The sequence below is a fragment of the Vollenhovia emeryi genome, unplaced genomic scaffold (assembly GCF_000949405.1).
Source record: "Vollenhovia emeryi isolate VEMERY1.0 unplaced genomic scaffold, V.emery_V1.0 DF939179.1, whole genome shotgun sequence".
NCBI lineage: Eukaryota > Metazoa > Arthropoda > Insecta > Hymenoptera > Formicidae > Vollenhovia > Vollenhovia emeryi.
In genome coordinates, this window is record NW_011967187.1 from 661,940 (window position 1) to 679,836 (window position 17,897).

At 47.0% G+C, this 17,897-nt stretch overlaps 3 protein-coding genes across 4 annotated transcripts; 2 read left to right on the top strand and 1 right to left on the bottom strand.

Moving 5' to 3' along the window:
* The first annotated feature begins 496 nt into the window (after positions 1-496).
* Positions 497-4,795, top strand: LOC105563279. Its single transcript, XM_012014743.1, has 7 exons — positions 497-2,044; positions 3,071-3,177; positions 3,274-3,305; positions 3,396-3,448; positions 3,509-3,712; positions 4,242-4,634; positions 4,703-4,795. Exons 1-7 carry the CDS (start codon positions 886-888, stop codon positions 4,774-4,776), a joined length of 2,022 nt encoding a protein of 673 aa, XP_011870133.1. The 5' UTR covers positions 497-885; the 3' UTR covers positions 4,777-4,795.
* LOC105563219 (UPF0415 protein C7orf25 homolog) lies at positions 4,789-6,941 on the bottom strand. 2 transcript variants are annotated; one of them, XM_012014616.1, is made up of 4 exons: positions 6,694-6,941; positions 5,785-6,217; positions 5,165-5,685; positions 4,789-4,995 (listed from the first exon to the last, which is right to left on the bottom strand). In XM_012014616.1, exons 1-4 carry the CDS (start codon positions 6,850-6,852, stop codon positions 4,909-4,911), a joined length of 1,200 nt encoding a protein of 399 aa, XP_011870006.1. In that variant the 5' UTR covers positions 6,853-6,941; the 3' UTR covers positions 4,789-4,908. The 2 variants fall into 2 exon arrangements, with proteins under 2 accessions (XP_011870006.1, XP_011870007.1); XM_012014617.1 differs by lacking the exon at positions 6,694-6,941 and adding an exon at positions 6,308-6,591.
* A 112-nt stretch (positions 6,942-7,053) lies between these two features.
* LOC105563218 (zinc finger protein 346-like) lies at positions 7,054-16,109 on the top strand. Its single transcript, XM_012014615.1, has 8 exons — positions 7,054-7,355; positions 13,581-14,039; positions 14,127-14,200; positions 14,354-14,506; positions 14,599-14,693; positions 15,346-15,659; positions 15,739-15,807; positions 15,915-16,109. The coding sequence occupies exons 1-8, from the start codon at positions 7,316-7,318 to the stop codon at positions 16,064-16,066; spliced, it is 1,356 nt and encodes a 451-aa protein (XP_011870005.1). The 5' UTR covers positions 7,054-7,315; the 3' UTR covers positions 16,067-16,109.
* The last annotated feature ends 1,788 nt before the right edge of the window (positions 16,110-17,897 follow it).

Consider the following 17,897-nt stretch of genomic DNA (forward strand, 5'->3'; position numbering starts at 1 on the left):
TCGGTATTAAATACTTTATTGGAAATAGCATTGCGCGCGCTATTTGGTTTTAATTTATATTTATTCGTGATCTTCGCGCATTAAGATTTTCTTCGTGTGAAGAAGATGTAATCTGACGTTGACACACTGTCAAAATACATATATTAGGTACATACATGATTTTCGCACTGGCAGCTACACGCGGTACAAAGCCAAGCGAGAAAATTAGCATCGCGAAGCAGCGTTAATAATTAAACGTCTTGCATACCTTCTTAAAAAGAAGATTAACTATCATTGTATCTCATTAGAAGAATGAGAATTTCTTTCATTCCTCTTCACTCAATTAGATATTTAACTCTAACTTCATTTTCTTTAACTTTTTGTTTAGTCTTTTTGTTGACTCCTATTGCCTGCTTCTTCTTTGATTTTATTATTGGAGTCTGCTGATCTTACTTGATTCTAAAATAATAAAGCATATATTTTTCTCGATTGAATTATATAAAACTGTTTCATTCAAGTAAGTTTTTGTTCCTTTAACGCAATATATCAAGTAGAACTCCGGCGTGGCCGCTCTCAGGTTTCTCGCTGGTCCGTTCGTGGACCTTTCCCGAATCAGCAGCAGCGAGCGGAGGGAATATCCAGGGAGAGGAGTCCGTCACGTGATCGCGCGTGTACGCGTGCGCACGGCAATGTCCCGCCGGAAAAATTTCTCCCCCCGCCCAGCTCCATCTCCATCTCCATCTCCATCTCCCTGTCCCTGTCATCGGATGGCTTCGTGATGACGCCGACAACAGCGGCACGTGGTGTCATGGCGAGTCACTGTTGTCGCGAACGCCGCTAGCCGAGTGCCCCGCGTCGCCCGATCGCGCGATTCCCGAGCGGAAAAGTTGACTTAAAAGCGCCACGATGAAGGAGGATTCCCTGCTGAGCTTCAGGTGGCAGAGCTTCCCGTCCCACATGATAGGCTCGCTCGACACCTGTTACGAGAAACAGCAGTTCGTCGATCTCTCCCTGGTGTGCAAGGACGGGACGATTCTCAAGTGTCACAAGATGGTACTGGCCAACTCCAGCTCCTTTTTCAGCCGTCTGCTGCTGGCGAACGAGCACCCGCACCCGATGATCATCCTGCACGACGTCGAGGCCGACGATCTCAAGACGCTCGTCAACTTCATGTACTGCGGTGAGATACAGGTGGTCCAGAGCGAGGTTAGGAGGCTGCTCAAGCTCGCCGAGATCCTCGAGGTCACCGGGCTGCGGCACATCCCGTCCTGGCCGTTGACCGACGGTCCCAACAACAAGGAGCACTATGACGCGACCAAGAAGACGGCGACGGTGTCGCAGTTACGGCTGGAGGAGACCCGCAATTCGTCCGGTAGGAACGTCACCGTGGAGCACGAGGCGAGCGCCAAGACGCAGAGCAAAACGACCATGCAGACGAGATCCGCGTCCAAGATGAGCCCATACAAGACGACGGTGGCCAAGGTAACGCCCGCCCAGGAAACGCCCAAGAACGAGGAGATCAACATGAGCGAGCTGTGTCAGCGGCTGGAGACCAGCAATTCCGGTATCAGTATTATAGACATTAACGAGCCGAGTACGAGCAGGGGAGTGCGGAGGATGTCGCCATTGCAGCGAAAGAAGAGGGAATTCCCGCCGCATCCCGAGATCAGTTGGCCGACCGTACTGTCCAAGATAGCGACCAAGCCTCTGTCCTCCAAGAAGGTGCGCTGCATCATGGACGAGGTGGAGATCACAGCGGGCAGACCGTCCACCTCTGTGCTGGAGAATAGGCTAAACGAGCCGCTGGACAGAAGAAAAGTTAAGAGGACCTCCAACGAGGATAACAGTTTGAACGCGGTTTACATAAAGGACGAGATCGAGGTGGCCTCGGACGTGGAGGAGGACGTCGACATGGACCCGTTGGAGGTCGACGAGGTCGACATCGAGAACTCGGAGAGCAGTAAAGCCACGCAGCCGTTCTTTTCTCGGATATTCCCGAATGTCCATCCGATGTATAAGGACACTCGCCCCCGCGCGGAATTCTCGCCTAGAAAAGATTCAAATGGTTAATGTGACTTTAAAGACTCCGCAAATCGACCGAACATTGCGTACGAATTTCACACTGCATGTTCTTCTCGCGTATTACACCTTGACATTCATACAGATAACATTTCGAAAGCTCCCAACGGTTTATTAACCGCTCGTCATTTCCTCGATGTTTGTATCACGTAATCTTACTGTTTTCCAGTAAAGCCTGACAATCGTAATTAAGTTACAAACCTACCTGTACGATTTAATTTGTTATTTAATATATCTTATTTATGTACTAATTTAATTAATAGCATTAGGATGTTCGTGGCTCGTTTTTGTATTTAAGGTCGTCTGGATTGGGATTATGTGCACGATCGAATTCGATCAGGCGACTTCTGATGCGTTGCTGCTCTACAGTTTTCATGCTTATTTATGGTAGGACAAGCGTGGATTAGTCGATCAGACGTGTACAATGATGAAAATAAGCACGAATTCGATCGATGCATGTAACCCCAACCCTGGGACTCGATTCTTGAATTTATTCGAAGGAGCAACGTATGCGAAAATTCTGCTCTCGCAGAGTAATTAATTAGCAAGTTAATTGGCTATTCGCATGGCGCTTAGTCAATCGACTTGCGAATTTTCTGTAAATGTTTTAACACGTTTCTCCTTAAAATAAATTCGACGAGGTCGAGGAGATAAATTCAGAAATCAAACTCCTGGGACTTGATTCTTGAATTTACTCGAAAGAGGAACTTTGCGCGAAAATTCTGCTCTCACAGAAAAGTTGAAAGTCGACTGGTTAAAAACCATGCGAATAGCCAATCAACTTACAACTTTTCTGTAAGAATAGAATTTTCGTATACGTTTCTCTCCTTCATAGGGATTCAAGAATCGAACCCCAGCTAGGTTTTTGAATTCATTGGCAAGAGAAACGCAAATTCTGCTCTTACAGAAAAGTCGCGGGTCGACTGGCTAAAAGTCACGCGAAAACTAATCAACTTGCAACTTTTCTGTAAGCAAATTTTTCGCATACGTTTTCTTTGCGAATACATTGAAGAATCGAGCCCCTGGACCGGTGCAGACTTGAAACTTTATCCAGCCAATGAAATTAAGATGATCTTGAGTACAATATCACCTGTAGTATCAGTTACATATAAGTATACAGTAGGTATATGTAACGTAACAAACCATAGCAACTCCATTGTATAGCGGTTTCCTTGGAAACAAACTTGACGTTACTCCTTACAGCGCGTATAACAGATTTTGCAATTGTTCCTACGATTTTACATAAGGTAAAGAATGAATCTGGATATAAAGAATAAAGTAAATTGTGATAAAGTAACAGAAGCAAATCATACTCTTGATCAATCAAACCCCGATAGAAATGTAACGGAAGAGGAGTTTCAAAATTTCATGCATCGCGTTACTGAAGTAGGTGAGTATGGCGATTCGATTACGCTGCAAATTTATTTGTCAATAAATTTCTTCATTCAAGAGAAAATCGTGAAGAAATTAGCGTCTTCCGATCGAGAGGAACAAGAATGCGGGAAGATGTTAGCCGATGAAATCTTGGCGAAAGGGGTTCAAAGAGAAATCCGCGAGGACGGAGAGGTAAAAATTAAGACCGATCGGTCAGTAATTAATAAATACCCGTCAAAGGAAGACGATCCTTCCAGCGACCCGAACAAAATGTCGCAAGGTAGATTGTTTGTTTGTTCATGTCAATATACAGGGTGTCTCATTTTAAATGATCCACGCAAATATCTCCAAAAATATGAACGATACGGAAAAACGTTTCGAACAAAAGTGGTTTGGTTTCAATTTTTTTAATAGAATCCCCCATTGTTTATTATACTATCTTATTCTACTAATTAATATGAACAATTTTTGTGCGAAACAGTTTTTGATTTGCCTAATACTTTTTGAGATATTCAAGAGAAAATTTATAACTCTTTCAATGTTTAGCTTATGATATCTCGATAACGGTTTGTCGGAGGGAAAAGTAGTGCAGGACTTTTTTTACTTGATTTGGTCTCAGGAACATGCTGTTGCAACAGTGTTCCAATTATTGAAAATTTTTGCGTATTGCAACAAACACAAAATTTACATACGTTTTCCCGTATCTTGCATATTTTTGGAGATATTTGCGTGGATCATTAAAAATGAGACACCCTGTATACTCACAGCGCACAGTAATAAATTACAAATTGACACGACTTAACGTACAGAGATGTTCATGAGGGGCATAGAAGAGGACGCCAAGAAACGAGCCGCGGATCGCAAGATTAGAAATGAACGAGCAGAAACGTTTAAGAGAATTGCAAACGGTGCATTTAAAGAGGGTGATTACGAGAAGGCCGTGACTTATTACAGTAAAGCTATAGAACAACGTAAGGATTCCTCCGTGCTGTGGAATAATCGTGCGCTGTCGTACATGCATCTCGGATTATTCGAGAAAGCCCTGCACGACTGCGAATGGGCGTTAAAACAGAATGACTCAAATTTAAAAGCACTGTTGAATAGCGCCAAGTGTTACATGCACCTTAGAAACGGGGAGAAGAGCGCAGAATACATACAGATGGCTAAAGAGAGGAATCCGCACTTTAACAAATTTATCGACGGTACGATCTGATATTTTAAAACATTGCAATTTTACATCGCCTTTGGGCAATAACAATTTATTTTACAGAATTTCAGGAAAATATAAAACTTCAGTTTAACAAGTCCAACGTTCAGGTAATCAATGACGACGAAATACAGTAGCGCCTTCTTCCAGATAATACATAAACGTTCGTTTATATATAATATACGTAAATCAATATAACAAATTAACAATAGAAATGCCTAGTACCAGTACATACTTTCATTGTAATTGCCTAAGAATTCAGAACAATATCAAGATTGCTCTATACTTGTTGCGTTACCTTCCTTAATTTCTGACAGTGATCTTGGTTCATGTAAGAAAACTGTGCACTCAATGTCCTGGAAAAAAAACCTTAATGTAACGTCAATAAACCGTATCATAATATAACTTGGAATTGCAAAGCAATTTTATACGGAAGTTTTTTTTTAGAGTCCTTAACTTATATTTTAGGACATGTAGAGTGCGTGTCCTGGGAAACAGCCTCTATAATAAATTAAATATATTTACTTGCATGCGCGCTGCTCTTACAAATCCCTCGTTGGCAGAGACAGTGATGCTTTTCATACTTTCGCCCGTTGCGAAAATCAGTCGTGATCGATCTTTGATTTTACCGCCCAGGCGCAGCTCCATAATTCGTCCGGTGGTCACGTCGTCGACGATTCGCATTTTCTTCAACAACTCTTGCGCACGCTGCGTCTCTCTCGGGCCACCAATGACGTCGATGATATTCGTGAAATTATCATACGCCGTCCGGCAGACCATGAGCTCTTTGTCTCGAAATAAGTTTTCTAGAATTGGTTTTATGGGACGTTTTCTTTCCATTTCTGCTTGTTGCGTGAGTAACGGCTCCCGATACACATAATTGTTATATCCATTGGCCATGTTTGTGACGTAAGCCAGTAGCGCCGATACATCCAGATTCAGAAGTTTTATTTCGGCTGACAGTACAGATGTATTTAACGACTGCAGGTCCACGTCCAACTCCTTCTCGCTCGTAGATCCTTTGGAGAAACCCAGCTCACCTTGTTCTACCTCCAGGAAATAAACAGAGAACAATAAATGTGCATTATTATCTCACGCGACACAATGTTCTTCAAACACTCGTCGGATATAAATTATATACTGACTGTTTAAGTTCTCGTCACTCGTGTCTATCCTATCTCCTTCCACCACGATGCCCATTTGCTCCAGTTGCAAGGCCAGTGGGGCCTCGATGCCGTAGGCAAAGTGAAAGATCACATCCGGCGGCCTGTAGTGATGCAGATGGCACTTGCTACATTCAAGGTACGAGTCGGCTTGGTCCAGAATGGATTTCTGCCCGTACTCCCCGTTGCCGAGGGATATAAGAGTCAACGCTCTGGCGTTCCTCGCTATAACCTTCACCCAGGAGGCGCCGCCGTTGCAGACTATGTCAACCTCCAGACGCGACTTCTGACACTTGAAGGGCCTCATTACGTTGACGGGATCCTTGGCGCAGGACAGTCGAGCCACCATGGCGTCGAGGTGGGTCAGATTCGAGCTCTCAAGGTGCTTCTTCTTCAGGTTCCCCGTACATTGTACCTGCGCAAGAAAAGTACCAAGTTATCCAACTGCTCATCCGAGGATCCAGGCCGCGGTTGTTCGCTCGATGCTACAAATGCTTCAGTGTACTTTCTCTCCTATTCTCTTTATCAAGAGGCTAGATGGGCCACAGCTCTGATCCACCAGATGTAGAATTATAACCCTCGACTCGCAAACTTTCGCCCAGACCCGGCCGAGATGTACTTTCCCTGCCTACATAAAAATTCAATCGCGGCGTCTCTTGTCTTCTCCGAGAATCTGATTTCCTGCTGACTCAATACTGCGGCTCGCGTGACGTCAGCGATCGTTTTCTTTATCAAAAGGATACGCGGACCACAGCCCTGGCCTACCAGATGTACAATTATAACCCTCGACTCCCGAATTTGTGCTCGCGCCCAGATCGCGGCCCGGCCGAGGCGTGCTCGCCTCTTAACGCTGTCCACATCGGGAATTGAGTTGGAATCGGTGCGTCTTGCCTTCTCCAAGAATTTAATCTCCTGCTGAATCTTCCGTATCAGTTTGTCGATCCCGTCGACCTTGTCCATCAGCCTGAGCCGCTCGACCATGCCGTTGCCGCTCGCGATCTTCTGCTCGAGGCACTGCAGCAGCTCCTCGTCGCCCGCCTCGCCTTCCATCGTCGCGGTGCTCCTCGTCGGCGCCGGTCGCCGCGCTCGCAGGATCGAAGCCTCGCGCGCGACGGCCAGCGACGGCGGTGCACGCGGCCATCTTGCGCCGCGGGTCAATATCACGCGCTCGCGTAATGTCGTCGGCTTGCCGCGGCTCGTGTCAGGCTCGCCTCAATTAACCTCACCAAAACTTTTGCGCTCCGCCGGCGGTCCGTGCGGACAAGCGACAGTCGATGCCGACGTGCGAGCCGCGGTGCGACGTTGCGCCGCGCCGTTACGTTATTACGCGAGACGGTGCCGTGCGCGGTGCGACGCGGTGGACGTACGCGGGGACGGCGCCGACGGCAGCGACGGGGACGACGAGTACGCGGGGCGGCATCGTCGCGTTCACGTGAGCCGCGGCGACGGTCTCCGCCGTCGAGACGGAAACGGGCGTTCGTTCGCGCGAGCGAGCGCTCAGCGGTAGGGGAAAATGTCCAGCGTCAAGATCATCGAGAATCCAGAAGTGCCGGGTGAGTCGCCCGTCATCCGCGCGACACGATCCTCGTTCCCTCGATCGCGTTTCCCCGCGGCGCGACGTCGACTCGGCTCGGCGCGGCGCCGCGACAGCGCCGGGGCCGATGCCGAGAATAAAAAAGGAAATGGACATCTTGCCTCGATTCTCGGGAGCGTCTACGTGGGCCCGGGAGGATCGCCTCAATTAGCGCGCGATCTGTAATCGGGATTGTTTGAAGCTCCGAGGCCGCCGGATCGCGAATCGCCGGACGAAACGATTATCTCTTTCTCTCTCTCGCGCGCGCGCGCGCGTGTGCGTGTGCGTGTATACGAGTAAATTGCGAGCAGCGGACGTCAAAGACGAGTACACGGATCACGCAACACGCGAGCGGGTTTGTCGTCGCCGCTGCATTACGCCGGATTTAACCCACGATTTGATCTGCCGTCTCGAACTTCGAAGACGTTTTACGGTCCGTCGATGAGAGGAGCGGTCGGTCGATATTTCCGGTGCGCGCTTTTGTAAAAAAAAAAAAAAGAAAAAATACCTCCCCAACGCGAGTAATCGAATGTAAATATATTCGCGCGAGACGAACGGAAATGAACTGCCGTTCACGATGACACGCGACATTTCGAGTTAACGTAAAGCTGACGGCGATAAACGATCCGCGTACGCTCAAGTCTGTCTTATGTCCACTTCTATGTAATTTAACCTTGATCTCGGTTTGCGTTACTTTCCAGCTTTTTCCAACTCTAACCCATACAGCGCAGCTGGTTGCAGTTACATTGCAGAAACGTTGCAATTTTGCAGAATGCAGTGGAATCTTGCAGAGATATTATAGAATTGCAAACTTTCGATAGCAATATTGCAGCAACGTTTCAAAAATAATGAAAATACTATATTTTCTGTTTAAAAAATTTGTGTAATTACGAGAATTTTGTTATGTTATTCTCGTTGATACCAATAATGCGCGAATTATTAAGTACTCGATCAGTGCGGTGTTGCTCGCAATCTCCATCTATTGCGAAGCGACATAACCTCCTTAGGTTGCTTCGCAATAGCTTGCTATGTATTGAAAAAGGCCCGGATGTAATTAGAAAATTCTCTGCTTATGTACAACAACAAATTATTCCAAAAATATTGCGCCGCAACATTGCTATAATGTTGCACCGCAATCTCTCTGAGGGCGGACATTTCAACGTTGCTGCAATCCTCCAGAAACGTTGCAGCAATGTTGCGCAACGTTGCTGCAATATTGCAATCTTGCAATGCAACATTTCTGCAATCTTCCTGCAATCTTTCTGTGCTGTGTGGGATACAGCGCAGCTGGTTGCAGTCACATTGCAGAAACGTTGCAATTTTGCAGAATGCAGTGGAATCTTGCAGAGATATTGCAGGGATATAGAATTGCAAACTTTTGATAGCAATGTTGCAGCAACGTTTCAAAAATAATGAAAATACTATATTTTCTGTTTAAAAAATTTGTCTAATTACGAGAATTTTGTAATGTTATTCTCGTTGATACCAATAATGCGAGAATTATTAAGTACTCGATCAGTGCGGTGTTGCTCGCAATCTCCATCTATTGCGAAGTGACATAACCTCCTTAGGTTGCTTCGCAATAGCTTGCTGTGTATTGAAAAAGGCCCGGATGTATATGTAATTATTATAGTAAATTCTCTGCTTATGTACAACAACAAATTATTCAAAAAATATTGCGCCGTAACATTGCTATAATGTTGCACCGCAATCTCTCCGAGGGCGGACATTTCAACGTTGCCGCAATCCTCCAGAAACGTTGCAGCAATGTTGCGCAAGTAAGCCTGGCGTAAGGAAGTAAATCGATTTTAAGCCAACGGTACACGATACTGTCTTTCCTACTGGATTGCTTACCAGAACCAATAAAGCCCGTATCGGACTACGGATTGAGATTGAGATTACATTGAAATTTGGCCAATTAGAGTAAAAGTTACTAAACTTGAGATTAGTAAACTCCACTGTGATTGGGCAAATTTCAATCTAATCCCAATCTCAATCCGTAGTCTGATACGGGCTTTAGGATGCAGAGTTTTAGATCAGGTGACTTAAAGCTAAATCCTGATTGGCTCTCGTAAACAATCCAGTAGGCAAGAAAAATAGGAACGCTATCGGCCAGTGTTAACTTTTTTAAAATTATGTCTGTATTTTAGCTTCCTTACACCATAAGCTAAAGATTCTGGGGTTTTCCTTCCTCCTTGCCCAAGGCTTACTCTACGCAGAACTTTTGTAGACGACGCATTGCAACTAGAAAAAGATAGAAAGTTAAAATGGATCTGCACTGATAGAAATAGACGTTAGGCTCGGTTTCATCAAACGTCGCTTAACTTTAATGTTAGTCTAATTTCTAAAGTAACAGTTGCAAAGAGACAAAGAAGGAATTAAGCTAAGCTTAAAGTTGGACGAAACACGTGAAGCGGAGCCTCAGGGCCTCAGCAGATTGGCTGTCTTGTACTCTTGAGACAATGTTTCGTGTTTCAAATCTTTGTCTTAAAGTAACACACAATAACTGTCTTGTGACTCGAGAATACAAGACAGCTATTCTGCTCAGGCCCTTAGTTGTAAACGTAAGGTGCAGAGAAGAACGTACGAGTCGCGAGAGGCTATTTCTATTAAGCGTTTACGGATCATTCTCGGCCGTCAGCCTAAGGCGTAATAAATAACGAAAATAACGTTCGGAAAGGCATACTGCAATTTTAAGGATCGAGAACAGGAGGCATGAGGTCTCTTTTTATATATTGACGATTCGGCGACGAAAGTTTGACCGTCCTCTCGGTTCGGTACAGATCGTCGACGTAAGATTACGCTCCGAAACCTTTTTCTCCGGGGAAAATTTTACTCGATGGCCGTTCCAAGACCCTTTTTATTTCCGATTGGTTCCGATCCATCTCTCGAGTAGAATTTTCCTCGGAGAAAACATTTCCGAGCGCAACCTCGGACCAGATCGCGCAACGGTCATTCTTTAAATCGGAAGACTACGATACCAATAAAATTCTGCGTTCACTAATTGTACACGGATTCTCTCTGAAAATTTATCCCGAGTCTAATGCGGGACAACACGGCATTTCCAAGAATTTTATCAGAGTATTTGAAATTTTACTATACATTTTACTAATAATTATATACTTACAGTTAGTAGCGGGAGGTCCCTTCTTTGAGATATGTATGTCTCTGCTGAATTAATAGGCGTCATTCGTTGGCTCCGTCATGCATTTATTGTTCTTGAAATGAAATCTGTTTAGTGGAAAATTCATTGTTAGATCGTGTAATCGTTGCGAAAAAAAGAAACAGATTCGTGATTGAATTTGCGTGGTAACATTTCAAAAAAACTCTCATAAAGTTTCTCAAAATGTCACGCTGTCCCACGAATGCGTGATTTTCCGGGTGAATTTGAAAAGAAAATTCTCCCCGCGCACGAAACGCGAAACAGTTCTGAATAAACAAGGACGCGTGTAACTGGCCCAAGCTGAAATATTCCAAAAGCGCGATCGGGCACGAGTATTTTAAACGTATTTATTGGCTGCGTTTCCTGCCCGTGATTTGCATTGTACCGATTATGTAACCGGCGCGATCGTACGAGTCTCTACGCAAGTAACTACGAAGCTCTATACGTAGAACGGGTGCCGAAACAGATTGCGTCGGTATCGCGGCAGCGATAAGCTTAAGCGCGTATCGCTGTCTGGACCCACGAGATGCACTATCGGGCGATGTCGCGGGTCTTTGTATCAGCCGGCCTTCCCACTTGAATTTGTGCACGTTGATCAACACATTTACAGAGGAAAGTCCCCCCTATTATGAGATAGGCTACTAATATGAAACAGCGGGGGTTTCTGTTAAATTAATAGGCATCGTTTGTTGGTTCCACCATGAATTCATTGCTCTTGGTGAAATCTGTTTAGTGGACAATTCATCGTTAGATCGTGTAATCGTCGCGAAAGAAGATTTGTGAGTGAATTTGGATGTTGAAACCTGCTATTTCACAATAGAAGACTTTCCTCTCTATGCAAAATGTAGATAGGCTCTTAATATGAGACAGCGGGGTTTCTGCTAAATTAATAAGCGTCATCTGTTGATTCCGCCTTTGAATTTATTGTTCTTGAAGTGAAATCTGTTCAGTGGAAATCGATCGTCAGATCGTGTAATCGTTGCGGGAAAAAAAATTTGCGATTGAATATGGACGTTGAAAACCTGCTATCTCGTATTAGAATCCTATCTCGTAACAGACTTTCCTCTACGTAAAAAATGACACATGTGTTCTACACGTGCCCAAATTCATATAGGAAGGCATCGGTGATTCCTAGTGTACGATACATTGCGCGTGTACGAGTGCGCGGCAATTAAATGCGATTCCTCTGTAAATTACAAAAGAGCGCGATAGGCATCTCGTTTTAACGCGGCGCCGCCCGACTTATCCGTACGTTTCTCGCCGAAAGCGAATCATCTCGCCCCGGTCGTTCGCGATCGTTATCACGATCGTAAATCACGTGGGCCGCGGCGCCGTGAGATTTTTGCCAGGGCGAATCGACACCGGGCACCGGCGCGCCGCCGGTAAAGCGTCGTCTACGATACGTGGAGTAAGCTTGGAGTAAGAGAGAACCATAAAGGCCATTTTACAATTGCGTAAACGTAGTTGTAGGGTTGTAGGAGTAGAAGTAGTAGTAAGTGTTGTACATCAAAGTAATGTACAATAGAGTGAGATACGTCGTAATTGAAATGAATGATTAGTTTAGCTTTTACGTCCTACATCGTTGTAGTCGTGAAAGATCAAGTTCAGCCATCTTTTACAACAGGCTTTACAATCGGAAATGCTAGTTTAAAACTGTGTTTTACAACACTGTACAACCGCTAACAACCACGTTTTACATTGTTACACACGTAACAATTAGTTAGCTTTTACGCAATTGTAGAATAGCCTTAAGCGCTGGTCTACAATACGTGGAGTAAGTGTGGAGTAAGGAGTAAGGGAGAACCCTAACTTCTAGCTTTTGGTGTAAGGCAGCTAAAATACGGGCATAATTTGTAAAATATTTGTAAGACTGATTGATTAAGGCATTTTGATTCACCGAGAGTAAGCCTAAGAGCTGAAGTAGGAGTAAGAAATAAAATGGATTTATTTTCTTACTCCAGCTTACTCCATGTATTGTAGACCAGCCTTAACTTTGAGCTTTTGGTGTAAAGGCCATTCTACAATTGCGTAAACGTAGTTGTAGGGTTGTAGGAGTAGAAGTAGTAGTAAGTGTTGTACATCAAAGTAATATACAATAGAGTGAGATACGTCGTAATTGAAATGAATGATTAGTTAGCTTTATACGTCCTACATCGTTGTAGTCGTGAAAGATCAAGTTCAGCCATCTTTTACAACAGGCTTTACAATCGGAAATGCTAGTTTAAAACTGTGTTTTACAACACTGTACAACCGCTAACAACCACGTTTACGCAATTGTAGAATAGCCTTAAGGAAGCTAAAACGCAGGCATGATTTTTAAAATATTCGTAACACTGGCCGATGGCGTTCCGATTCACCAGGAGTACGCGTAAGAGCTGAGGTAGGAGTGAGAAATAAAATTGATTTATTCCTTACGCCGGGCTTATTTAAAATCAGAGCTATTCAGACACTGACATCCTGTCACGACTCTCCAGCCTTTGTTCCTTAAAATTTGTGTTCATCACATGAAGGCCTTGTGAAGTGTATTGTTGAAATAGATTTATTTCCTCGCTTCTACTTCTACTCCGTGCTCCAGGCTTTCTCCGTGCATCGTAGAAATAATACACCGAGTCCGGGTGCACTAAAAAGTCCCGAGCTCGTCGAGTAAAAAGTCAAGGAAGCTCCTTTCGTCTTCCCTTTTTTCGACAGTCCGCTGTCTTCTTCCGCCACTTTTACCGTTAAAGGTCCACACAAAAAACTGCACAGGCTGGTAAAAGGTACAAATAATTCGAAGCGCGCGTATCGGCGCATAATTATCGCGCCACGTTACAGATCCCACAGGGCTTGCCTCTCGCAATGCAGAATGACAGTGACGTGAAAAATTACCGCAGTAAAACCGCGGGATGTCGTATGATTTACAACTTTCAACTTTTACAAATTCCCGCGTGTCTCCGAGCAAAAAGAAAGATACGACAGCGTTCTGTTCCGGGGTCGAGAATCCTTCCCTCTCTCCCTTTCGCATTTCTTTCGAACCCTCGGTTTAACTCCATTCTCTCGCAACAGGACTGGAGTGCTTCCTGCCGCCACCTCCGCCGCCGCCGCCACCGCCGCCGCCACCGCCGTCGAACGGCGACGCACGGTCGACAACGACGCAACAGCAACGACAACCGGCGACAACGAGCGCTGGCGCGATGACGGTCGCGACGGCATCACCGGCCGCAAGCGACGGGCCTTCTTCGTCGACCCTGGGCACGTTCCCGAGCTCGGTGCCGAGCCCCTACATGCTGCACCCGACGCAAATGCAGTCGCAAACTCCCGGGCAACCGCCAGCCCCAACCCCCTGGTGGATACCCACTGATAGCGACACGGAGCTCTATCCTCCCTGGTACGACTCGGCTTACAAGGGTGCAGTCACCGCGTCAGTAGCGTCCCCCGCGACGACCCCGAATCTTATAGGCAAGGTCAAGACCAAGAACTTTTACAAGCGTAAAATCGAGTTCATTGATCCGGCACAGGACGCAGGTAACTTGGAGAGTACATTCGAAAGGAGCCGTTGCATCTAGATGTGAGAAATTGTTGACGCGTAAATGCTAATTCTTATGTCCGCAGAGAAAGTGGCGAGTGCGCAGAGGGAACTGTCGGCGCTGATGAAACCGCTGAAATGTGATCTGTGCAATGCAGTTGTAAGGCCCGGCTAATCGTAATCGGATTAATTAGAGACTTGGTCTCCGTTTAAATTTAGCTTTTATTCCAAGACTAAGTCTGCGACCGTAGATCTCTCACGTCGGGGTAATTATGAGCATCGTATATCGACGAAGCGATGTCGTACTTTACAGATGAATTCCACGTTGCAAGCGAAATTGCACTATGACGGCAAGCCGCATCAGAAAAAAGTGTCGATGTTTCTCAATCAGAGCGTTAAGAAACAGAAAACGGAAGACGGGCAAGTGAGCAGTACGACCAATAACGACTGGCAAAACTACTGTGATGTAAGAGGCCTACCAATGTTTCGCCTACAGTTATGTATTTACGTACATAGATCCGCATATTAATGTACCTCGCACCCGATCTGCATTGCTAGATATGCAAAACGTGGTTTACGTCGCAGACAGACGCCACGCAACACTACGCGGGCAAAAAGCACATTAGGGCGGCGAACGGCGGGCCACGCGCGAGGTATGAATCTGCACTTCGAGTTGTCTAGCGATACGTTAACGTTAATGATTCGGTAACTCGATTTATTTTAACCCCTCGAGGCCACACTGGGCTGGCGGTCACCCAGACAAAAATTCAAGATCTCTAGTTTGAAACTCTGAGTTAGAGACTCTGTAATCAGAGACTGGCCATAAGAGAGTTCGTCAAATTCCTGCGAGTCGGAGAGAAACATAAGCTCGCTTCTACGATTCTACGATAGTAGGAAAGTGGGATAGCCCACGTTTCTCTCTCACTCGCAGGAATTTGGCGAACTCTCTTATGACCAGTCTCTGATTACAGGGTCTCTAGGCTGAGCGAGTGTGTCTTTGTCTACGATGCGTTGTTTTCTCCTCTTACAAAGAGCGCGAGAGAAACATCACTCGCGCAATATCTCTATCATTCAGTGTAATCTTCAGCGCGCCCATAAGAACGCGCAGTTTATCTCTATAAGTCTATGGTAGAAATGCTCTGCGCTACGTCAGTCACGTTCGATAAACATTTGAAAATGATTGGTTGGCGACCACCCAGTGCGTGGCCACGAAGGGTTAACAATTTAGCGTGCGTAACGAGCTTAACGAGCGTGGCTCGGCTACGTTTTGTCGCGTGATAGTAACGAGACCGTTGCGTCCCGCAGACCATCGAAGAAGCTGCAGGCTCAGAATCAGTACAATCAGGTGGACTCGACGGGCCGCTTCGGGATCGGAATGGGCTTTCAGGCGGACGCGCAGTCCGCCCCGGCCGTGTCGCCGATCGTGCCCGATGGCGTAGCAACGGTGCCGAATCCGGCCGCGGTGCAATCCATGTACACGGCGCCGCCGTATCCCACGCCGTTGCGCTGCGACCTGTGCGGCGTCTCGGCCAATCGTCAGGATCAGCTAGAGACGCACAAGCGCGGAGCCCGACATTTGAGGATGCTGAGGCTCAACGGACTCCCTGTACCTGAACTCGGTCAGTATCGGTCAGATGAACGTGGTGAGTGTGCCGCGCGTCGGTCTTTGGTTCATTGATTCCTTGCGTTTTGTTTCAGCGACCGAAATCGAGAACGCGTCCAACGCCCCGGAACCTATAGATTATTCTATTTATCGGACACCATCGGGTAAGGGAAATCGCCACGCGTTACGTAAGGCTGAAAAGAAAAAAAAAAGAAACGTCGACGCAATGTCGCGATGGTGCAATGACTTGCTTTTTTTTTTCATTTTGCAGGGCAGTATTACTGCGCGCCGTGCAATCTATCGTTAAACTCGGAGAGCACGTTCGCTCAGCACGTCGAGAGCAAGAAACACAAAAATCAGTCTAACCCAAAGTTACCCAACGCCACGGTGGCGGCAAAGAAAGCCAGATTCAAGAAAAAATAAAACCGTGACTATCATATTACTTTCCAATACAAATTCTATAGTATTTCAGCTCTTTTTCTTGTCTCCTCCCCCCTCTCTATCTCTCTCTCTCCCCCCCTCCCTCCAATTTCAAACCCTGTGTTCGTTTCGCGCTTTGCCGGTCGCGACGAGGAGATACGTGCGATATTCGTCGAACGCAATAAACTCTGGTTCGAGGCACCGAAAAAAACGAGAGTTGCGCGTGTGCGGGTGCACGGTGGCCCCCAAGTTACCCCCGGCCGAATCTCGTTAAACGGCGCGGACGGCACCGACAGCGCCGAATATTGCGGAATTAACGCGAGGCCGGATCGAGCGTCTGATGGGAAACGTAAGTCTGTTAGTTACGCGGGGCGAGTATTTAAATTAAATTGCCGATTAACTCTAGATTAAATTTGCAGTAAGTCGAGCGCGGTGATTTAGACGGCGGCTCATTAAGCGCGCGTCTCGCCGTCGCGACTAATCGTCTTCCGCATTTATTCAATTACCGAGATCATTAACTCGAGCCGCGCGACGAGCGTCACGAGGATTCGCGGGATCCTCCGGCGAGGTGCGTGTGCACAACGCGCGGCGGCACAACGTGAAATTTATGCGTCGCTCTCTCTCTCGCACTTTCGCGAGCGCGCGCGACCTTCCACCGCAGTTTATGGGCCGAGCGAACGAGCCGAACTCTCGTCTATTAATTACCTCGTAAGACGCGCGCGGCGGAGCGACGTTTCCCGCCTCTCTTTAGTCGCCCGCGACGAGTGTGTCTCTCGCGAAACGGCGGCGGGAATATCAAAACGTCGGGAATGAAGCGTGAATCAACAACGGCGTTTATGACAGCCGTCCAGAAATGCTCAGCCGAGGAAACGAACGGCCTTGAAAACGCGAGGGGCACAAACGGGAACGTCCGCGGCGGAATCCTCGCGATCGGCCGGCGGTGCATGATCTTCGAATTCGCCGCGAATTCTCACGGCCGGACCCGCTCCCGAGCGAGCGAGCGCGCGAGGGGGTTGAGAAATCTCGACGCGCCGCGGGCGACGGCCGTGTACTCGAAATTCCTGCGAGGCTCTAATATCCCCCCTCCCGCCGCCGCTTCCCCCTTTCCGTCCCGGATGCGTGACGCGCCGCATACCGGCGATTTTCTAACGAATCCCGGCGATTTAACGGCGAGATCCCGATTCCTCCTCCCGCTCCCCCTTGCCCCTCTCGGGACGTTGATCCTTTTGGTTTTCCGAGCGTCGACTGTGCCCGCGCGCCACGCCATAAGCAGCGCGAGATTAGGATCGCCCTTGCGCGCGCGCGCGGACTTTTAGATCGGTCGGTTTATACCTGCGCTTCGGATTTTTTTACGAGCGGGGTCCACGTGTAACGTCGCGTCACTCGTTTTATTTCCCGCCGCACGTCGACGGTTCCCTCTTCCGTCCTTTCGTCTCCCACGGGACCTCGCCCTGGGTTTTACAACCCGAGAGGCTACGAGTCACTTCTGTATATACCGTATTTCGTCGTGCGCGCGCACGCACGCAAGGTCGTAAATCATTCCTAATGAATTTGCGCGCGGGACACACCCGCGACACACGTGCGTTTCCCGTCTAAACATCCGCGTGGCCGTCCGTCCGTCCGAGAAACCGTACTACTGTTACGTTATTGATTATTGTCTATCGTTATTACGTTATCGTTGCCGTTCGACAAGCGGCTTGAGATCACGGAACGCTGCTTCATCGCCGGTTCTCGCGTGAATCCCCCAGTCGCGCGATACACTGGCGCCATATTGGGAACTAATTGTGAATCTTGTAGCGAATTCGGTTGCTTGCACACTAAGCATCCATATATA

What these genes read in the sequence shown, in the direction of transcription:
- LOC105563219 (XM_012014616.1), bottom strand. Translation starts at nt 6,852, where the DNA reads ATGGAAGGCGAGGCGGGCGACGAGGAGCTGCTGCAGTGCCTCGAGCAG. An exon ending in GAGTGACGAGAACTTAAACA is followed by an intron (nt 5,686 to 5,784) that starts GTCAGTATATAA and finishes TCCTGGAGGTAG; the next exon opens with AACAAGGTGAGCTGGGTTTC. An exon ending in TAAGAGCAGCGCGCATGCAA is followed by an intron (nt 4,996 to 5,164) that starts GTAAATATATTT and finishes TTTTTTTTCCAG; the next exon opens with GACATTGAGTGCACAGTTTT.
- LOC105563218 (XM_012014615.1), top strand. Translation starts at nt 7,316, where the DNA reads ATGTCCAGCGTCAAGATCATCGAGAATCCAGAAGTGCCGG. An exon ending in CGAGAATCCAGAAGTGCCGG is followed by an intron (nt 7,356 to 13,580) that starts GTGAGTCGCCCG and finishes CTCTCGCAACAG; the next exon opens with GACTGGAGTGCTTCCTGCCG. An exon ending in ACTCCCTGTACCTGAACTCG is followed by an intron (nt 15,660 to 15,738) that starts GTCAGTATCGGT and finishes GTTTTGTTTCAG; the next exon opens with CGACCGAAATCGAGAACGCG.
- LOC105563279 (XM_012014743.1), top strand. Translation starts at nt 886, where the DNA reads ATGAAGGAGGATTCCCTGCTGAGCTTCAGGTGGCAGAGCTTCCCGTCC. An exon ending in CAGTTACATATAAGTATACA is followed by an intron (nt 3,178 to 3,273) that starts GTAGGTATATGT and finishes CGCGTATAACAG; the next exon opens with ATTTTGCAATTGTTCCTACG. An exon ending in CCCGAACAAAATGTCGCAAG is followed by an intron (nt 3,713 to 4,241) that starts GTAGATTGTTTG and finishes CTTAACGTACAG; the next exon opens with AGATGTTCATGAGGGGCATA.